Raw genomic sequence first — 15,684 nt, forward strand, 5'->3', positions numbered from 1 at the left:
CGGCAAATAGTTTGAATTGAAAAAAAAGTACTAGTGCTGGCCATGTCGTCCAAACCTAACACAACGCTTTCCCATGCATTTTTACTTAGGCTTGGATACACATGGTAAGGGGGCGTCCATTAATCACGTGTGAGCGAGTTTTTAAGGATTTTTGGAACGCTCCTCCCCCTTGGCGATATTCAAAAACACCTCCCCCCCCCAACAAACATCACGTGTATATTTAGTTACGGGAAAAAACTATTTTTTTAACTTTTTTTTAAAAAAATGTTTGAACTTTTTTTAAAAAAATAGTTAAAAAATAAAATACACGTGAATCTTACTATACCCCTCCCTCGCCCACGTAATATTTTGTCAAACCGCCCCCTAAGCGTTACTTAAATATTTTTACTTCAAATAATTCTTTAAAGATAAACTAGTGGACATGGCATTAGGGCAATTGCTCGAACCTTTCGTAACATAATTAATAATGGAATTGCAAAGGTAAATTCGAGTATATACTTAAGTAAAATTTAAAATTTTATTTAGAATTAAATTTAAAATTAGTCTTGCACCGAATACTCGGTTACTATATAGTATTCGGCATATTTGGAACCTTTTTTGATATTTGGCCGAATAGTTAAAATCAAAGTAGGCGCCGCCGCCGCTCAGCGATAGTATTCTGTGTGTTTTATCTTTTATGCGATAAAGAGTTTGCGATGGATCTATATATTTGCTAGTCTACATTTTACATAAAATGATACGAAGAAATGAATTCGTAATTGTATTTTGTATATATAATCATTCAAATTTCATCGAATTTTGAGATTATGAACGAACACATTTCTCAATATTCAAAGGACACGTTATTGTTATAGGTTTATGTTAAGAATAATTGCCTTTGTCAAAAACTAATCAACACGCCTTTCTATCAATAGGAGTCGAATGTTTTTTGAATCAGCAAATCGGTTGATTCGCGCTCCTGAAAACGTCAATGGAATATTGTATCCAAAAGTTTCGCCGTTTTAGAGGCGTAAAGATATAGAAAAATTTATATTCTATTATTTTTTTGCGATTATTATGACTTACGGAAAGTTAGTAAACTAGTGGTGCATGGCATCGTGCCTTAAGGCAAATTACTGGAACTTCCCGTATCAAAAATGAAATTAAAAAAATAAAATTAGAACTTTGAAAAATTTACTTTGCTAAAAAATAGAGAAATTTTTCGAGAAATTTCGAACTTTTTTTTCAAACCAATTGCGATACGTTAGCTGCGTAGAAACGAAATATCAAAGCGCGTAAGCGCAGCGCCGCAGTCTAACGAAAAAAGGGAAATACAGAATTGAAAATTTACATTTATTTAAATACATTCACATAAATTTGTTGTGATAAAAAATGCTTAAACAATTTTGATGTTCCAAAGAAATATTATTCTGCTGTGAATATAAAACATTATTTCAATGAAATATTTACATTAGTCGTTGATAACATTATTTATTCATTTTTATAAAATATACAAATTAATTCATATGTATTAATAATATCCATAAACAGCCATGCATTACTTTATGTAAAAAAACCCTTATTTCATATTTTATATTTTTAATTACTTTTTGGTGTGAACAACCATGTGCTTTTTCATGTCACCATGTTTACGGAATGTCTTATCACATACTTCACATTTGTATGGACGTTCCCCAGTGTGAATTAGCATATGTAGTTCCAATGTCTTCAAATGTCTGAATGTTTTATCACATATTTTACACTTTTGTGTATGTTCCTCACTGTGAATAAGCATATGTCTTTTCAAGTTCCTCGGATGTGCAAATGTCTTATCGCATGTTTTACATTTATAAGCACCCTTTTTTGTGTGAACCAGCATATGTGAATTCAAACTTTTTGATTGTGTGTATGTCTTATCACATTTTTTACATTTGTAAGGTCGTTCCCCAGTATGAGTGAGCATATGACCATTTAAGCTATTCAATACTCTGAATGTTTTATTGCATATTTTGCATTTATTGGATTGATCCACAGTATGACTGAGAATATGATATTTTAAGCTACTCGCATATGCAAATGCCTTGTCACATTTATCACATTTGTAAGGTCGTTCCCCAGTGTGAATGAGCATATGTTGATTCAAGTTACCGTTATGCACAAATGTCTTATCGCATATTTTGCATTTCCAGTGATGCTCTTCACTATGAACAAGCATGTGTGATTTTTAAGTGATTTGAAAGTCTAAATGTCTTACCACACACTTTGCATTTGTGGAGACGTTGCCCGGTGTGGATCAGCATATGCAATTTCAATGCACCGCGTTGTGTGTATGCCTTATCACATATTTTACATTTGTGGGGACGCTCTCCAGTATGCAACAGCATATGCACCTTCAAATGACCTGATTGAGTACAAATCTTATGGCATATTTTACATTTGTGGGTTTGTTCCTCACTGTGAATGAGCATGTGTGATTTTAAATGCTTGGAATTTTCAAGAGTCTTATCGCATAGATTGCATATATAAGGTCTCTCAGCAGCTTGAGCATGAATATTTTGTTGTTGTTTTCCTGCACAAGGACAAACGTGTCGATCTAACTTATATTTTGTGATAAATGCTGTGTCACACATTGTGCATAGGAAAGGTTTTCCATCCATATGAGTTTTCAGATGTATTTCTAATGTTTTTGCATCTGGAAAAGTCTTTGAACAATATGTACATTCAGGTTTATGTGCTTCCATATGCCTTTTCAAATTGTGTGGCTTTTTAAATGATCTATCACACTTATCACATTTATAAGGTAGATCCTGAATTAATTCCTGTTGTACTTCTTCTTCGAATTTTACTATAGAGTTCATGAACCTTTTCAAACATGTTTTATCATCATCTGAACATGATTCAGGCTCTTCTTTTATTTCCTGTTCAATATCTTCAATTGGAAGTTCTTGTGGTTCCATTTTAACTATAGATTCATCCGATTGTTCTGTGGCAGGAGCACAAACGTGTTGATCCAAATGATTTTTTGTAGTAAATGCTTCATCACACTTTGTACATACGAAATATCTTTCATCTTTATGATTCTTCAGATGTATTATTAATGTACTTGCATCTGGAAAAGTCTTTGAACAATCAATACACTTATGACTATGATTTACCATATGCTGTTGTAAATAATGCATCTTTCTAAATAATCTATCACCCTTGTCACATTTATAAGGAGGGGTCTGAATTAATTCCTGTTGGACATCTTGTTCTATCTTTACTATGGAGTTCATGAAATTCTTCAGACATGTTTTATCATCATCCGAATATGATTCAGACTCTACTTCTATTTCCCGTTGAAGTTCTGGTGGTTCAATTATGATTATCGGGTCATTGTCAGGGACTGTTGTGGCTTCTGACATTTTAAGATATTTGTGCACTGTGTGTATTCTATAAGTATTACAAAAGTAGTTAGTAACTATTTATTTAATATGAATTCAACTACATTTACAAATAAAAACATTAGTTGTTGACAGTTGAAGAGTGGAGTATGTTTTAGAAAGGCAATGATAAACGCATTTATCCTGTTGTAATATTTCACAGGGATGTATGCTTAAAGTCATAATCATTCAGGCTTCCTCTGTCAACACAAACGTGCAAATTTATTTTCTAATTAGAGGTAATCTTACATTAAGATAAATGTATTTATCCAAGATGACTCCTTCCTCAAAACTTTATATTTGACAGTAAATATGAATCTCAACGTATTCTTCAAAGTTTTTCATCTATTGCAGAGCTGAAATAAAATAAATGAAACTGTGTTTTAGATATTCTTCGCGTGCCTTTATTTAAAACTAAATATATTTTTTTCTGAACAAAATAATTATTATGATATGTCAACCACGTGGATTAACCTTACACTACCTTTATGTTTATCAATATGTCACAAATACATTTCGCGTAAATTATTATTTGTATTTAAATATAATTATTAATGCATTTAAACCATAACCAAACGTAATAATTAAATAAAAAAAATATGAAATGTTCGATCAAATCATTAAACAATTTGTTTGACAGTTAAACGAACTTTGTAACATGGCGGCAGTGTTGCCAAGTCCACCATAGAGAAAAACTGTAGAAAACTGTAGAGTAGATATCAATGTAAACTAGTGACGTGCATCATATATAAACTATAAATTCAAATAATAGAATATATCATAGATAAGTAAGTTTATATAAAAATGGAGCTCTCGATCAAATGATTCGGTAAAACTCGAAAACGGCTAAACCGATTTGGCCAGTTTTAGTCTTGAAAAATTCGTTTTTTTGTAGTTTTATTTATATACAAAAACGTTAGTAAACGGGCCGCAAGTGTTACGAGAAACTCAAAATATCAACTTTTTTGAAATGTTAATATGAAAATGCACTTTTTGGCATATTTTTCTCAAACACGGTGCCTTGAAAGATCTCATTTGTATAATTGTATACTCATTAGTATTTATAAAACATTTTCTAGGTTATATTAATATAACCTAGAAAATGTGTTATAAATACTAATGAGTATATAATTTAGGTATAATGAGTATAGATTTAGGTTCTGAATTTAAATAACATAAATAAAAATTAATTAATTTTTATTTATGTTATTTAAATTCAGAACCTAAATCTGGGATCGATCAAAGGGACATTTTGTCGAATAACATTTTCCCATTTATAATTTCCCAGAAATTATCGAAGAATAGATAGTAATATATTAAGGTCCGGGGTTAAAAAAGTCTACCACCTAATGTGTCAAAACGCAGTATAGTTAAGCATTATTTAACAACAATATTTGAAAGTAGAGGGAAAAAGATGTATAACCAGCTATAACCTTGATTCTTATAACTTTGCTATCGGGATTTAAACGGTAATATTTGAAAATCCATAATAAAAGTATTTTCTTCCGTTGGTAGTTTTTTAGCATTAGTTAAAAATGTAAATATTTTGAAAAATACCTTTAAAATTAAAATAGGACATTAAACCTGTTTGCCACCTGGCCGTTCCAAGTTACTCCGCCTTTGGACTAAAAAGGTTTACATAACAAATTTTTGAAAGACATAAAAAAGTACATTTCTACAATGATGAAGTAGCTGGCAGTTTTACTGAACGTAGTCAGATAAAAAGCAGGACAAAGAATAATTCATTTTCTATCTCTCCTCGCAGAAATTTGAAATTTTTGTATAAACTCAGTGGTATTATTTACAATTATACTCAAAATACAGAATCCAAAAATAATCTCAAAAACTTGAAACGTAATCAATAAATAAGTCGAAAGACCAAAAAAGACTTGGTTTGGATTAGGTATACCATGTTTTCTATAGAAAGTGTATAAAACTTCCAGTTTGATTGTATTGACAAAATATAGACAGCCTTTGATAAAAACTAATCAGCACATCTCCCTATCAACAGGAATCAAATGTTTTTTGAACCATTCAAATCGGTTCATCCACGCGCCCGAATACGTGCAGTTTTGCCGTTTTTTATATACCCATGATATTTTTATCAAGGTTTTTCCGTTTTTATTTTTTTAAATTTTCAAAGATATCTATCCATGGATTTTTCAACAAAGTTTTTACCGTTTTTAATATAACAACTGTTAATAGTAATTACATTAATACGAACGAGTTTAGGCGCTTAAATCCTGCCGAATATTCGGTATTCAGTCTCTGGAGCATGCCGAATATTCGGTATTCGACATTATGCAGAATACACTATTCATTGCAGGCCTAATTTAAATCCAAATCATTTATATTGTTTTGCCTTCTCCAAAAACTAATCATTACTTCACACTGTCAATAGACGCAAAATGTTTGTTGAATAATTCTAATCGGATACTCCGTTTTCTCCAAAATTGCTATTTTTTACTTAGTATCACTGAATCGACTGCAGCTTCCTTTTTCAAAAACTAATCACCCTATTAATAGGAGTCGAATGTGCAAAGATATGCAAAAATTTTCATTTTCGACTTTTTTGCGGTTACTATAACTTACCATACGAAAAGTTAATAAAAAATGAGAATTTCAAAATTTAAATTTTTACATTTAATTTAAATACATTCACATAAATTTGTTAAGATGAAAAATGTTTAACCAATTTGATCTTTTGATTTTTAAAATAACTATTATACCTACAGTGAATATAAAATACTATTGCGTTGAAATATTTTAGATTAGTCATTGATAACATAGTTTATTCATATTTATAAAATATACAAATTAATTCATATGTATTAACAATATGTATAAACAGCCATGTTTTACTTTATGCAAAACCCTTATTTCATATTTCATATTTTTAATTACTCTTTGGTATGAATCATCATGTGTTTTTTCAAAAAACGAGATTGTCTGAATTTTTTATCACACACTTTACATTTATGGGGTTTTTCCCCAGTGTGTCTTAGCATGTGATTTCTCAAAGTATTTGAGTGTCTGAATGCCTTATCACATATTTCACATTTGTGTGGGAGTTCCCCAGTGTGAATGAGCATATGTAGTTTCAAGCTCCTCAACTGTCTGAATGTCTTATCACATATTTTACACTTTTGTGAACGTTCCTCAGTGTGAATAAGCAGGTGATCTTTAAGGTTGTTCGGATATTTGAAGGTCTTATCACATATTTCACATTTTAGTGGACGTTCATCACTGTGAAAAGGCATGTGTCTCTTCAAGTTCCTCGGATGTGTGAATGTCTTATCACATGTTTTACATTTATAAGCACCCTTTTCTGCGTGAACATGCATATGTGATCTCAAACTCTTTGGCTGTGAGTATGCCTTATCACATTTGTTACATTTGTAGGGTAGTTCCCCACTGTGAAGGAGCATATGATTATTTAAGGTACTCAATAATGAGAATGTTTTATTGCATACTTTACATTTATTTGGACGATCACCAGTATGAATGGGAATATGATCCCTTAAGCTACTGTAATATGCAAAAGCCTTATCACATTTTTCACATTTGTAAGGACGTTCCCCAGTGTGAATAAGCATATGTTGATTGAAGGAATTCTTGTGTTTAAATGTCTTATTGCATATGATGCATTTCCAAGGACACTCCTCACTATGAACGAGCATGTGAGATTTTAAGTGACTTGTAATTCTAAATGTCTTATCACACACTTCACATTTGTGGAGACGTTCCCCAGTGTGAATCAACATATGCACTTTCAATGCACCGCGTTGTGTGTATGCCTTATCGCATATTTTACATTTGTGGGGACGCTCTCCAGTATGCAACAGCATATGCACCTTCAAATGACCTGATTGAGTACAAATCTTATGGCATATTTTACATTTGTGGGTTTGTTCCTCACTGTGAATGAGCATGTGTGATTTTAAATGCTTGGAATTTTCAAGAGTCTTATCGCATAGATTGCATATATAAGGTCTCTCAGCAGCTTGAGCATGAATATTTTGTTGTTGTTTTCCTGCACAAGGACAAACGTGTCGATCTAACTTATATTTTGTGATAAATGCTGTGTCACACATTGTGCATAGGAAAGGTTTTCCATCCATATGAGTTTTCAGATGTATTTCTAATGTTTTTGCATCTGGAAAAGTCTTTGAACAATATGTACATTCAGGTTTATGTGCTTCCATATGCCTTTTCAAATTGTGTGGCTTTTTAAATGATCTATCACACTTATCACATTTATAAGGTAGATCCTGAATTAATTCCTGTTGGGGTTCTTCTTCAAATTTTACTATAGAGTTCATGAACCTTTTCAAACATGTTTTATCATCATCTGAACACGATTCAGGCTCTTCTTCTATTTCCTGTTGAATATCTTTACATGGAAATTCCTGAGGTTCAATTTTAACTATAGATTTATCCGATTGTTCTGTGGCAAGAGCACAAACGTGTTGATCCAAATGATTTTTTGTAGTAAATGCTTCATCACACTTTGTACATACAAAATGTCTTTCATCCTCATGATTCTTCAGATGTATTATTAATGTACTTGCATCTGGAAAAGTCTCAGAACAATCAATACACTTATGACTATGATTTACCATATGCTGTTGTAAATAATGCCTCTTTCTAAACGATCTATCACACTTGTCGCATTTATAAGAAGAAGTCTGAATTAATTCCTGTTGGACTTCTTCTTCTATCTTTACTATGGAATTCATGAACCTCTTTAGACATGTTTTATCATCATCTGAACACGATTCAGGCTCTTCTTCTATTTCCTGTTGAATATCTTCACATGGAAATTCCTGAGGTTCAATTTTAACTATAGATTCATCCGATTGTTCTGTGGCAGGAGCACAAACGTGTTGATCCAAATGATTTTTTGTAGTAAATGCTTCATCACACTTTGTACATACAAAATGTCTTTCATCCTCATGATTCTTCAGGTGTATTATTAATGTACTTGCATCTGGAAAAGTCTTTGAACAATCAGTACACTTATAACTATGATTTACCATATGCTGTTGTAAATAATGCATCTTTCTAAATGATCCATCACACTTATAAGGAGGAGTCTGAATTAATTCCTGATGAACTTGTTCTTCTAACTTTACTATCTTTACTATCGGATTCATAAATCTCTTCAGACAAGTTTTATCATCTTCTAAACTCGATTCAGACTCTTCCTCTATTTCCTGCTGAAGTTCTGGTGGTTCAATTTTAATTATCGGGTCATTGTCAGGGACTGTTGTGGCTTCTGACATTTTAAGATATTTGCACTGCATCTATTCTATAAGAATTACAAAAGTAGTTAGTAACTATTTAACAATCTTTTGATAAATTTATTAATTCATTTAACTAGATTTACAAATGAAAGCATTAGTTGTTGACAGTGGAAGCATGGAGTATGTTTTAGAAAGGCAATGATAAATGCATTTATCCTGTTAAAGTAAATATATTAAGATCTCAATCACGTGGACTAACCTTACAATTATTTTTATGTTTATCAATATATTACAAACACTGCACGTGTACACTATTAATTGTATTTATAAATGATTATATAATAAAATTATTAATGCATTTAAACATAACTACACGTAATAATTAATTAAATAAAATATAAAATGTTCGATCAAATCATTAAAATTAAACAATTTGTTTGACAGTTAAACGTACTTTGTAAACATGGCGGCGCTCTAATGTCACCGTCGCCAACACAAGATATTTCTTCATTTTAAAAATAAATTTCATTAGTAAATAACATTAATAAAAATTGATTAAATTCTCAATAATAATAACTCTTCTTTTATCTACTCATTCGAATTTTTTCTTAAAGAACTTTAATTTACAATAACGACAACATAAATTTAATATAATTTATCTTATGTTGAACAACGTGTTATTTGACATTTCTGTTTTATCTGCCAACTTCGTGTATATGCAAACTAAAACAAAACTTAAGTAAACTTTAAATAAAGAAAGTTATATATTTAAATTGATATTTAATTATACATAAATATATATGAATTATAAATAATAAAAATAATAATAACAATAATAATTTAGGTATTAACAAAACGAAACTGTTATTTATATAAGTTTGATGACATGTTATCGATTTTGTTCTGAAACAAGGTTATGTTGTGTAAAATGTGAATTTATTTACAAAAATCTGAAAATAGTATTTGAGGTAAGTAACTTATATACAAACTAATTAAATGTTCATGCATCAATATCTTTTTATTGTTATAAATGTATTCATTACTATTTTGCATCCCCAGTCTGAGCTTTATCATGTTCTCAATCCATGAGCATTTGAAGAAAAAAAGAGCCCCCATAGACAAATGGTCAATAAAAGAGCAGTTATGTTTAGCATCTGCAGTTGTTCGAAGCGGAGACCAAAATTGGACTTCAGTAAGCCGAGCTTTAAAAGCTTTTCAAGATCCCAATAGGCCGGCCGATTGGTTTTCACAGAAAAACTGTGCTGCTCAATATGGATTGTTATTGGATAATGTTGATACTCCCAAGAGAAAGAAAAGAGCAACAGGTGGGTTAAAATTTGTGGTAAAAATCTAAGTTATTGTTAAATATCTTGTCGCTTTAGATAAATTTGCAAATAGTCCTGAGGTGGTTCCTGAAACCGAGTCTTCTCTTGAGTTGATAAAAAAGAAATTAACAGAAGAACGAATACAAGAACTGAATTTAAAATTGCAACAAACCAGAAAAGAATACCAAAAAATAGCTTACGATACAAAATTAATCAAATCTGGCAAAGCCTCTGCAGACAAAATCAATCAAGTATATAATTCAATCCTGGAAAGGAAGAAAATAGAAGACAAGAAAAATCTTGAGCATGCAAAATGGTTGCAAGAACGAGAGGAGAAAAAACTGGAAATGGAAAGACAGTTGAGGCCTGGTTTGAAATTATCCACAGGCGGTATTACTTCACCGACACAAATGAAAGTTAAAGATGAATTAACAGATATAAAGGATGAGTCTGTGACTCCTGAAGCATCTAAGCCCACAACTTCACCTTTGTTGACTAGCTTGCTGAAATCACCATCACCTGCACCGAATCCCAGTTTACTGCATTCTTCTTTAGCTGGAAGAGGTAATAAAAATAATACAGTAATATCCCGTTTAACATGGGGGATACATTTCATAAAAATAGAGCGCAATAAACAAAGCTACTCAGAAAATTGGCGTTAGGGAAAGACGGCTAGGAAATTTTTTGGGTAACTAGCATTGTGCTTTAAAGAAAATTGCTGGAACTTTAATTAAACATTCAAGAAATGTAAATAATCAATAATTGTTTTGAATAATTGCAAATAGATTATTTATTATAAATACATACTGTATGCTTATAAGTGCTTTTTAAATTAGGCTAGGAGCGTATTTAAAAATTTTTTCTTTAATTTTTTGAGAATATGGAAATTTTTGAAAATATTCGATTTTTTTGAAAATTTCGAAATATTTTCAAATTTTTGTAAAAAATGTTTTTTTTTTAATTTTGAAATTGTTTAAAATTTAGTTTTTTTGAAACTTAGTATTTTTTGAAAATTATCATACAAATCGGTTATTCCATACTGTTGAAAATGTCGAGGACATTTTTTGAGCTATATACGTAAATTTTAAAATTAAAAATCTTGGTACGGAACCCAAAAAAATTTACAAAAAATGTGTACACATTATTAAAATCTCTATGAAATATCTGATAATTTGATGTGCATATGTCTAATGATCATTTTTGACCTCCAAAAGGCATTTTTTTAACTTATTTTTATTGAGAGTCCATAACCGCTGGACCTGCCTTCTCAAAAATTTAATCAGTTCTTCATCTTGTCAATACAAGTAAAATGTTTTTTGAATTATTAAAATCGGACGCGCCGTTCTCTTAAAAACTGAGTTACCGTTTTTGGCACTTTTTGCCCCGTATCTTCGGAACGGCTAGACCTGCCTTCGTCAAAAACTAATCAGCACATTTCCTTATCAATGCGAATCGAATGTTTTTTGAAGTATTCAAATCTGTTGATCGGTACTCCGGAAATCGTCGACGCAAATTTGTATCCGCACACACACACACACATACACATACACACACACATACACACACACACATACATCCATTTATTCTAAGGTATGCCAAAATGTTCAGAAGGTTTTGAAACGTAAAGATATTTAAAAATTTTCATTTTCAATTTTTTTGCGATTATTATAACTTACTCTAAGGGAACTTAATAAAAGAGCGCTGAACCAAAACAGTGTTAAGCGGGATATTACTGTATTACTTATTTATATCAGTCGCAGCAGATTTTATATAATATTACTTTTTTTTCAGTATCCAGTTTAGCAAAGAGTAATTTATTATCAGGTTTATCTCAAGACGGCGATCAGAATAGTCAAAGGACACTTCCACAACATGGAAATCTACCTTCTTTGCTCGATAACAAAAGTAGTATTGGTAAACAAGCCACTGTCCCAGATTTTAAGGCAAACATTGCAAATATTGATGAAAATGCTGTCTTGGCAGAAATAGGTAGGATTGGTAAACTTGATTATGCATTTATTGACCTTCCATATGAGAAGTATATGTTTAGCTACTTTTATGCTCTCCCGTAAGTTTCAAGTCCTTTTGAATCGTTTGCCATCAATTACAAAAAGCACATAATTAAAGAAGTTAACCCTTTCCACTCGCTCGGCGGCATCCGAGTCGAAAGGGTTAAGAACTGACAATATTCGATTTTTTTGAAAATTTCGAAATATTCTCAAACTTTTGTAAAAAATGTTTTTTTTTAATTTCGATCTCTTTTGAAATTGTTTAAAATTTAGTTTTTTTGAAACTTTGAATTATTTGAAAATTTGGATTTTTTTGAAAATTTTGATTTTTTTTTAATTTTCAAAATTTCGAAATTTTCTCTAAAAGCATTTTTTACACACCGTTTACTCAAGCAAAATGCTTTTTTAATTAATCTAATCGGATGATCCGTTCTCTCAAAAACTGCATAACCGTTTTTACACCCTCTACGCTCCATACCTCCAAAACGGCAAAATTGCTTTTTGCAAAAACGACTCGCGATCTATAAAGACGACTCCCGTTGATATTTTTGCGCCACAATCGGTCGAGCCGTTTCTTTTTAATTAGCATATATGATATCAATAATATTAAGATTTGTAATACTAACAATAATAAAAACAGATAGAGATCAAATAAACTTGTCATTAATAGTATTAATGATGGCAATTAGAAAAAAAAACTAGTTGTGTTTGGCATCGTGTCTTAAGGCAAATTGCTGGAACTTCCCGTACCGTAACAAAATGCTCGAGGCATATTAAAAGTTTTTAAAGATAGAATTATTAAGAATTATATAAACTGAATTGCAGATTTAAAATTTATTTATTTAAAGTATATAAGTGACCTTTAGAACTTTAGCCAGAATTAAAATTAAAATCTGAATTATTTTTGAAATACAAAATTTTTGGAAAACAAAATTAAATTTTTAAAAAATTATAATTTGAAATAACACAAGCAGAAAGTTTTTTGAATCGTTCAAATCGCATGCTTAGTTCTCTCAAAAACTGCCACATTCAGCTCCGTATCTTCCAAATGGCTGGACCTGCCTTTGCCAAAAACTAATCAGCACTTCTCCCAATCATTACGAATTGAATGTTTTTTCGATCATTCAAATCGGATTCACCGTTCTCTCAAAAACTCGATGTCTGTTTTCTGCACTCTTGGCTCCATAACTCCAAAACGGTTGGACCGACTTTTGCCAAAAACTAATCAGCACATCTTTCTATCAATAAGAATAGAATGTTTTTTGAACCACTCAAATCGATTGCGGACACAAAATACACACACATTCATTTTTTCTGAGGTATGCCAAAATGTTCAGAAACTTCTGAAACGTAAAGATATGCGAAAAAAAATGTTTTTTATTTTCGATTTCTGGCTCATTTAACTGCGGAATTTAAAAATTACTCTTTTATTCTATTTATAAAGAAACGGCTCGGCTGAACGTCGCACATTTCAATGCTGATCGTTATTTACATTTACATCGACAGGGTTTTAAATTTGTGAAATCGGTCCAGCAGTTTTTGAGGAAACGTAGACGAAATGTAATAAAATCTGCCACATACACACACATAATCTATGATCATAAAATAATCTATGATTACTAAAGTTAATAATAATATCAATATAAAATTGGTACTGATACTTGATTTTTGAGAAAAACATTGAGTAATGTTCAAATTTTAGTTTATATCATCTATTTTTTCCAATTTTCATGTCAAACGATTCTGAACGACTTGAAGCGTCTAGTCAACATATAATTAGCAAATGGGATTTTTTGTCAAAAAGATTGAGGTGAAAAAGGCAATTTTTTCAAAAATGTTGAGCTGATTTATCATTCTATTTTTGTATTTATTAACAATTCATTATTTTATCAATTGTCTATTCTATTTCAGTTCCCAAACCCAAACCTCCAGAAGCCTCAACATCCACCAGCTCCATTCCCGACGACATTTTGAATCTCAACCTAGTTCCATTCGCGTCCAATAAAGAAAACAAAGAGATTTTCGATGATCTTTCAATTGACGAAAAGCTAGCAGTGGTTGACAATATCATTCGCAAAGAACAAGAAGAAGAATTGGCCACACAGTTGAATCAGGCCACCACTGCTTTAGGAGACATGGGAGACAGTAACAGTTCCGAAATGGGAACCGAAAACTCCGAGTCTGACCAACTGGAAAGTCGAGTTGAAGACATCATACAAAGTATATCTAATGATGATAATTTATTGGATCCTAATGAAGATGAGACCAAGCAGAGCATGACTAGTGGTGAAGACACGAAGCCCGAGTTCAGTGAAGACACAGTTGTCGAGAGCAAGTCATCAAGGGAGAACGAGTCCGCACCAGGTTCTGTAGAAGTTGTGGAAGTGGAGCTGATGGAAGATGAAGAAGAAGATGGTAAACGCGTTTCTGAGGACAAAAAGAACCTTGAAATGAGTCAGATGGTCTCGGACTTGCGTAAGGAATGCGGTCTGGACAAGTCTATAGATGAACGTGATCAGGATGCGGATAAAGAAGACACTGGTGATGCTAGTGATGCTGTCACAGCAAAAGTTGAGGAGTCAGAAGTCGATAGCGAAGCAAGTCCGGTCAATATGGAAGATGACTCTAAGTCTTTGCCAACTGACGACGCAATGCTAACTCCTGATGATGATAAATTAAACATTAAAATTGAACCAGAGCCTAAAATCGTGCTGGAAAAACTTGATAGTACAGTGGTCCAAACCATTGAACCAAAATCAGAGTCATCTGAGGATTCCAAAATGGAAGAAAGTGTCACCAGTCAACTGGATACAATGGAGGACGACGATTCGCCAATCGAAGTAATTAAAGAAGACAAGCATGGTAAAATGAAACGCGACTACTCTCGTAAACGAGTTGATGATAAACCTAAATTAGATGATGACGATTTTGACCTGCTAGGTAAAAAGTCTGATATAATGAAATATAAGTCTGACAGACGTTCTGAAAGTCCATGGGCTGACGATGATGACAATGTGTTGTTACAATCCAGAACGCGCAGGCAGTATTCTATATCCATAGACTCACCAAACAGTCCTGCTTCAACAATAACTGAAGAAGAGAAAGACTACAGGACTTGGAAAAAATCAATATTCTTAGTTTTCAACAGACTTTGCACACACAGGAACTCTTCCTTATTTGCTAAACCGATTACTAATGAACAAGCACCAGGTTATCATGCTATGGTGAAGCGCCCAATGGATTTATCAACTATTAAGAAGAATCTGGACAATGGTACGTTACGCAGTACTGCAGAATTCCAAAGAGACGTTATGCTGATGTTCCAAAATGCTATAATGTACAATAAGGTTGGATCAACTGTGTACAACATGGCAAAGGAGATGCAGAAGGAAGGTTTGGAACAACTGCAATTATTGGTGCAGGCGCAACAGCAAGATTTTCCAATGAAACGAGAGACTAGAACGAGTGAACCTGCCTCGAAAAGAAAAAGGGGGATGGATAAATGATTTTGTTTTGGAAATTTTGTGATAAAATTTTATAATAAATATAGATTTGTAATGAATTTGTTGTTGTTTTTACTTGATTGACAAAAATGGAATGATGTCGAACCAAGACACTGTACCATTTACTAACTTTTTCATTAATTTTTTTTAGTCCGATGATATTGCTCTATTAGCGAAACGAATCGACACACAAGTCTCGA

The 15,684-nt window shown here is 32.0% G+C and overlaps 5 protein-coding genes across 6 annotated transcripts; 1 reads left to right on the forward strand and 4 right to left on the reverse strand.

The window, feature by feature from the left end:
• Positions 1–1,582: 1,582 nt before the first annotated feature.
• LOC113362984 (zinc finger protein 90-like) lies at positions 1,583–2,110 on the reverse strand. The gene has a single exon (XM_026605476.1). The coding sequence runs from the start codon at positions 2,108–2,110 to the stop codon at positions 1,583–1,585; it is 528 nt and encodes a 175-aa protein (XP_026461261.1).
• LOC113373404 (zinc finger protein OZF-like) lies at positions 1,945–4,012 on the reverse strand. 2 transcript variants are annotated; one of them, XM_026613713.1, is made up of 4 exons: positions 3,886–4,012; positions 3,651–3,757; positions 3,179–3,411; positions 1,945–3,088 (listed from the first exon to the last, which is right to left on the reverse strand). In XM_026613713.1, the coding sequence occupies exons 3-4, from the start codon at positions 3,381–3,383 to the stop codon at positions 2,181–2,183; spliced, it is 1,113 nt and encodes a 370-aa protein (XP_026469498.1). In that variant the 5' UTR covers positions 3,384–3,411; positions 3,651–3,757; positions 3,886–4,012; the 3' UTR covers positions 1,945–2,180. The 2 variants fall into 2 exon arrangements, with proteins under 2 accessions (XP_026469498.1, XP_026469492.1); XM_026613707.1 differs by having other exon boundaries at positions 1,945–3,411.
• A 2,289-nt stretch (positions 4,013–6,301) lies between these two features.
• Positions 6,302–6,745, reverse strand: LOC113362985 (zinc finger protein 85-like). Its single transcript, XM_026605477.1, has one exon. The coding sequence runs from the start codon at positions 6,743–6,745 to the stop codon at positions 6,302–6,304; it is 444 nt and encodes a 147-aa protein (XP_026461262.1).
• LOC113373393 (zinc finger protein 99-like) lies at positions 6,616–9,064 on the reverse strand. The gene is made up of 3 exons (XM_026613697.1): positions 8,907–9,064; positions 6,880–8,712; positions 6,616–6,815 (listed from the first exon to the last, which is right to left on the reverse strand). The coding sequence occupies exons 2-3, from the start codon at positions 8,705–8,707 to the stop codon at positions 6,754–6,756; spliced, it is 1,890 nt and encodes a 629-aa protein (XP_026469482.1). The 5' UTR covers positions 8,708–8,712; positions 8,907–9,064; the 3' UTR covers positions 6,616–6,753.
• A 455-nt stretch (positions 9,065–9,519) lies between these two features.
• On the forward strand, positions 9,520–15,487 carry LOC113373384 (bromodomain-containing protein 8). Its single transcript, XM_026613688.1, has 5 exons — positions 9,520–9,615; positions 9,707–9,972; positions 10,030–10,536; positions 11,764–11,961; positions 13,893–15,487. The coding sequence occupies exons 2-5, from the start codon at positions 9,720–9,722 to the stop codon at positions 15,485–15,487; spliced, it is 2,553 nt and encodes an 850-aa protein (XP_026469473.1). The 5' UTR covers positions 9,520–9,615; positions 9,707–9,719.
• Positions 15,488–15,684: the final 197 nt, after the last annotated feature.

Source organism: Ctenocephalides felis, unplaced genomic scaffold, assembly GCF_003426905.1.
Source record: "Ctenocephalides felis isolate EL2017-DRISC unplaced genomic scaffold, ASM342690v1 CF-g0.4_SCAFFOLD_00845, whole genome shotgun sequence".
NCBI classification, from domain to species: domain Eukaryota; kingdom Metazoa; phylum Arthropoda; class Insecta; order Siphonaptera; family Pulicidae; genus Ctenocephalides; species Ctenocephalides felis.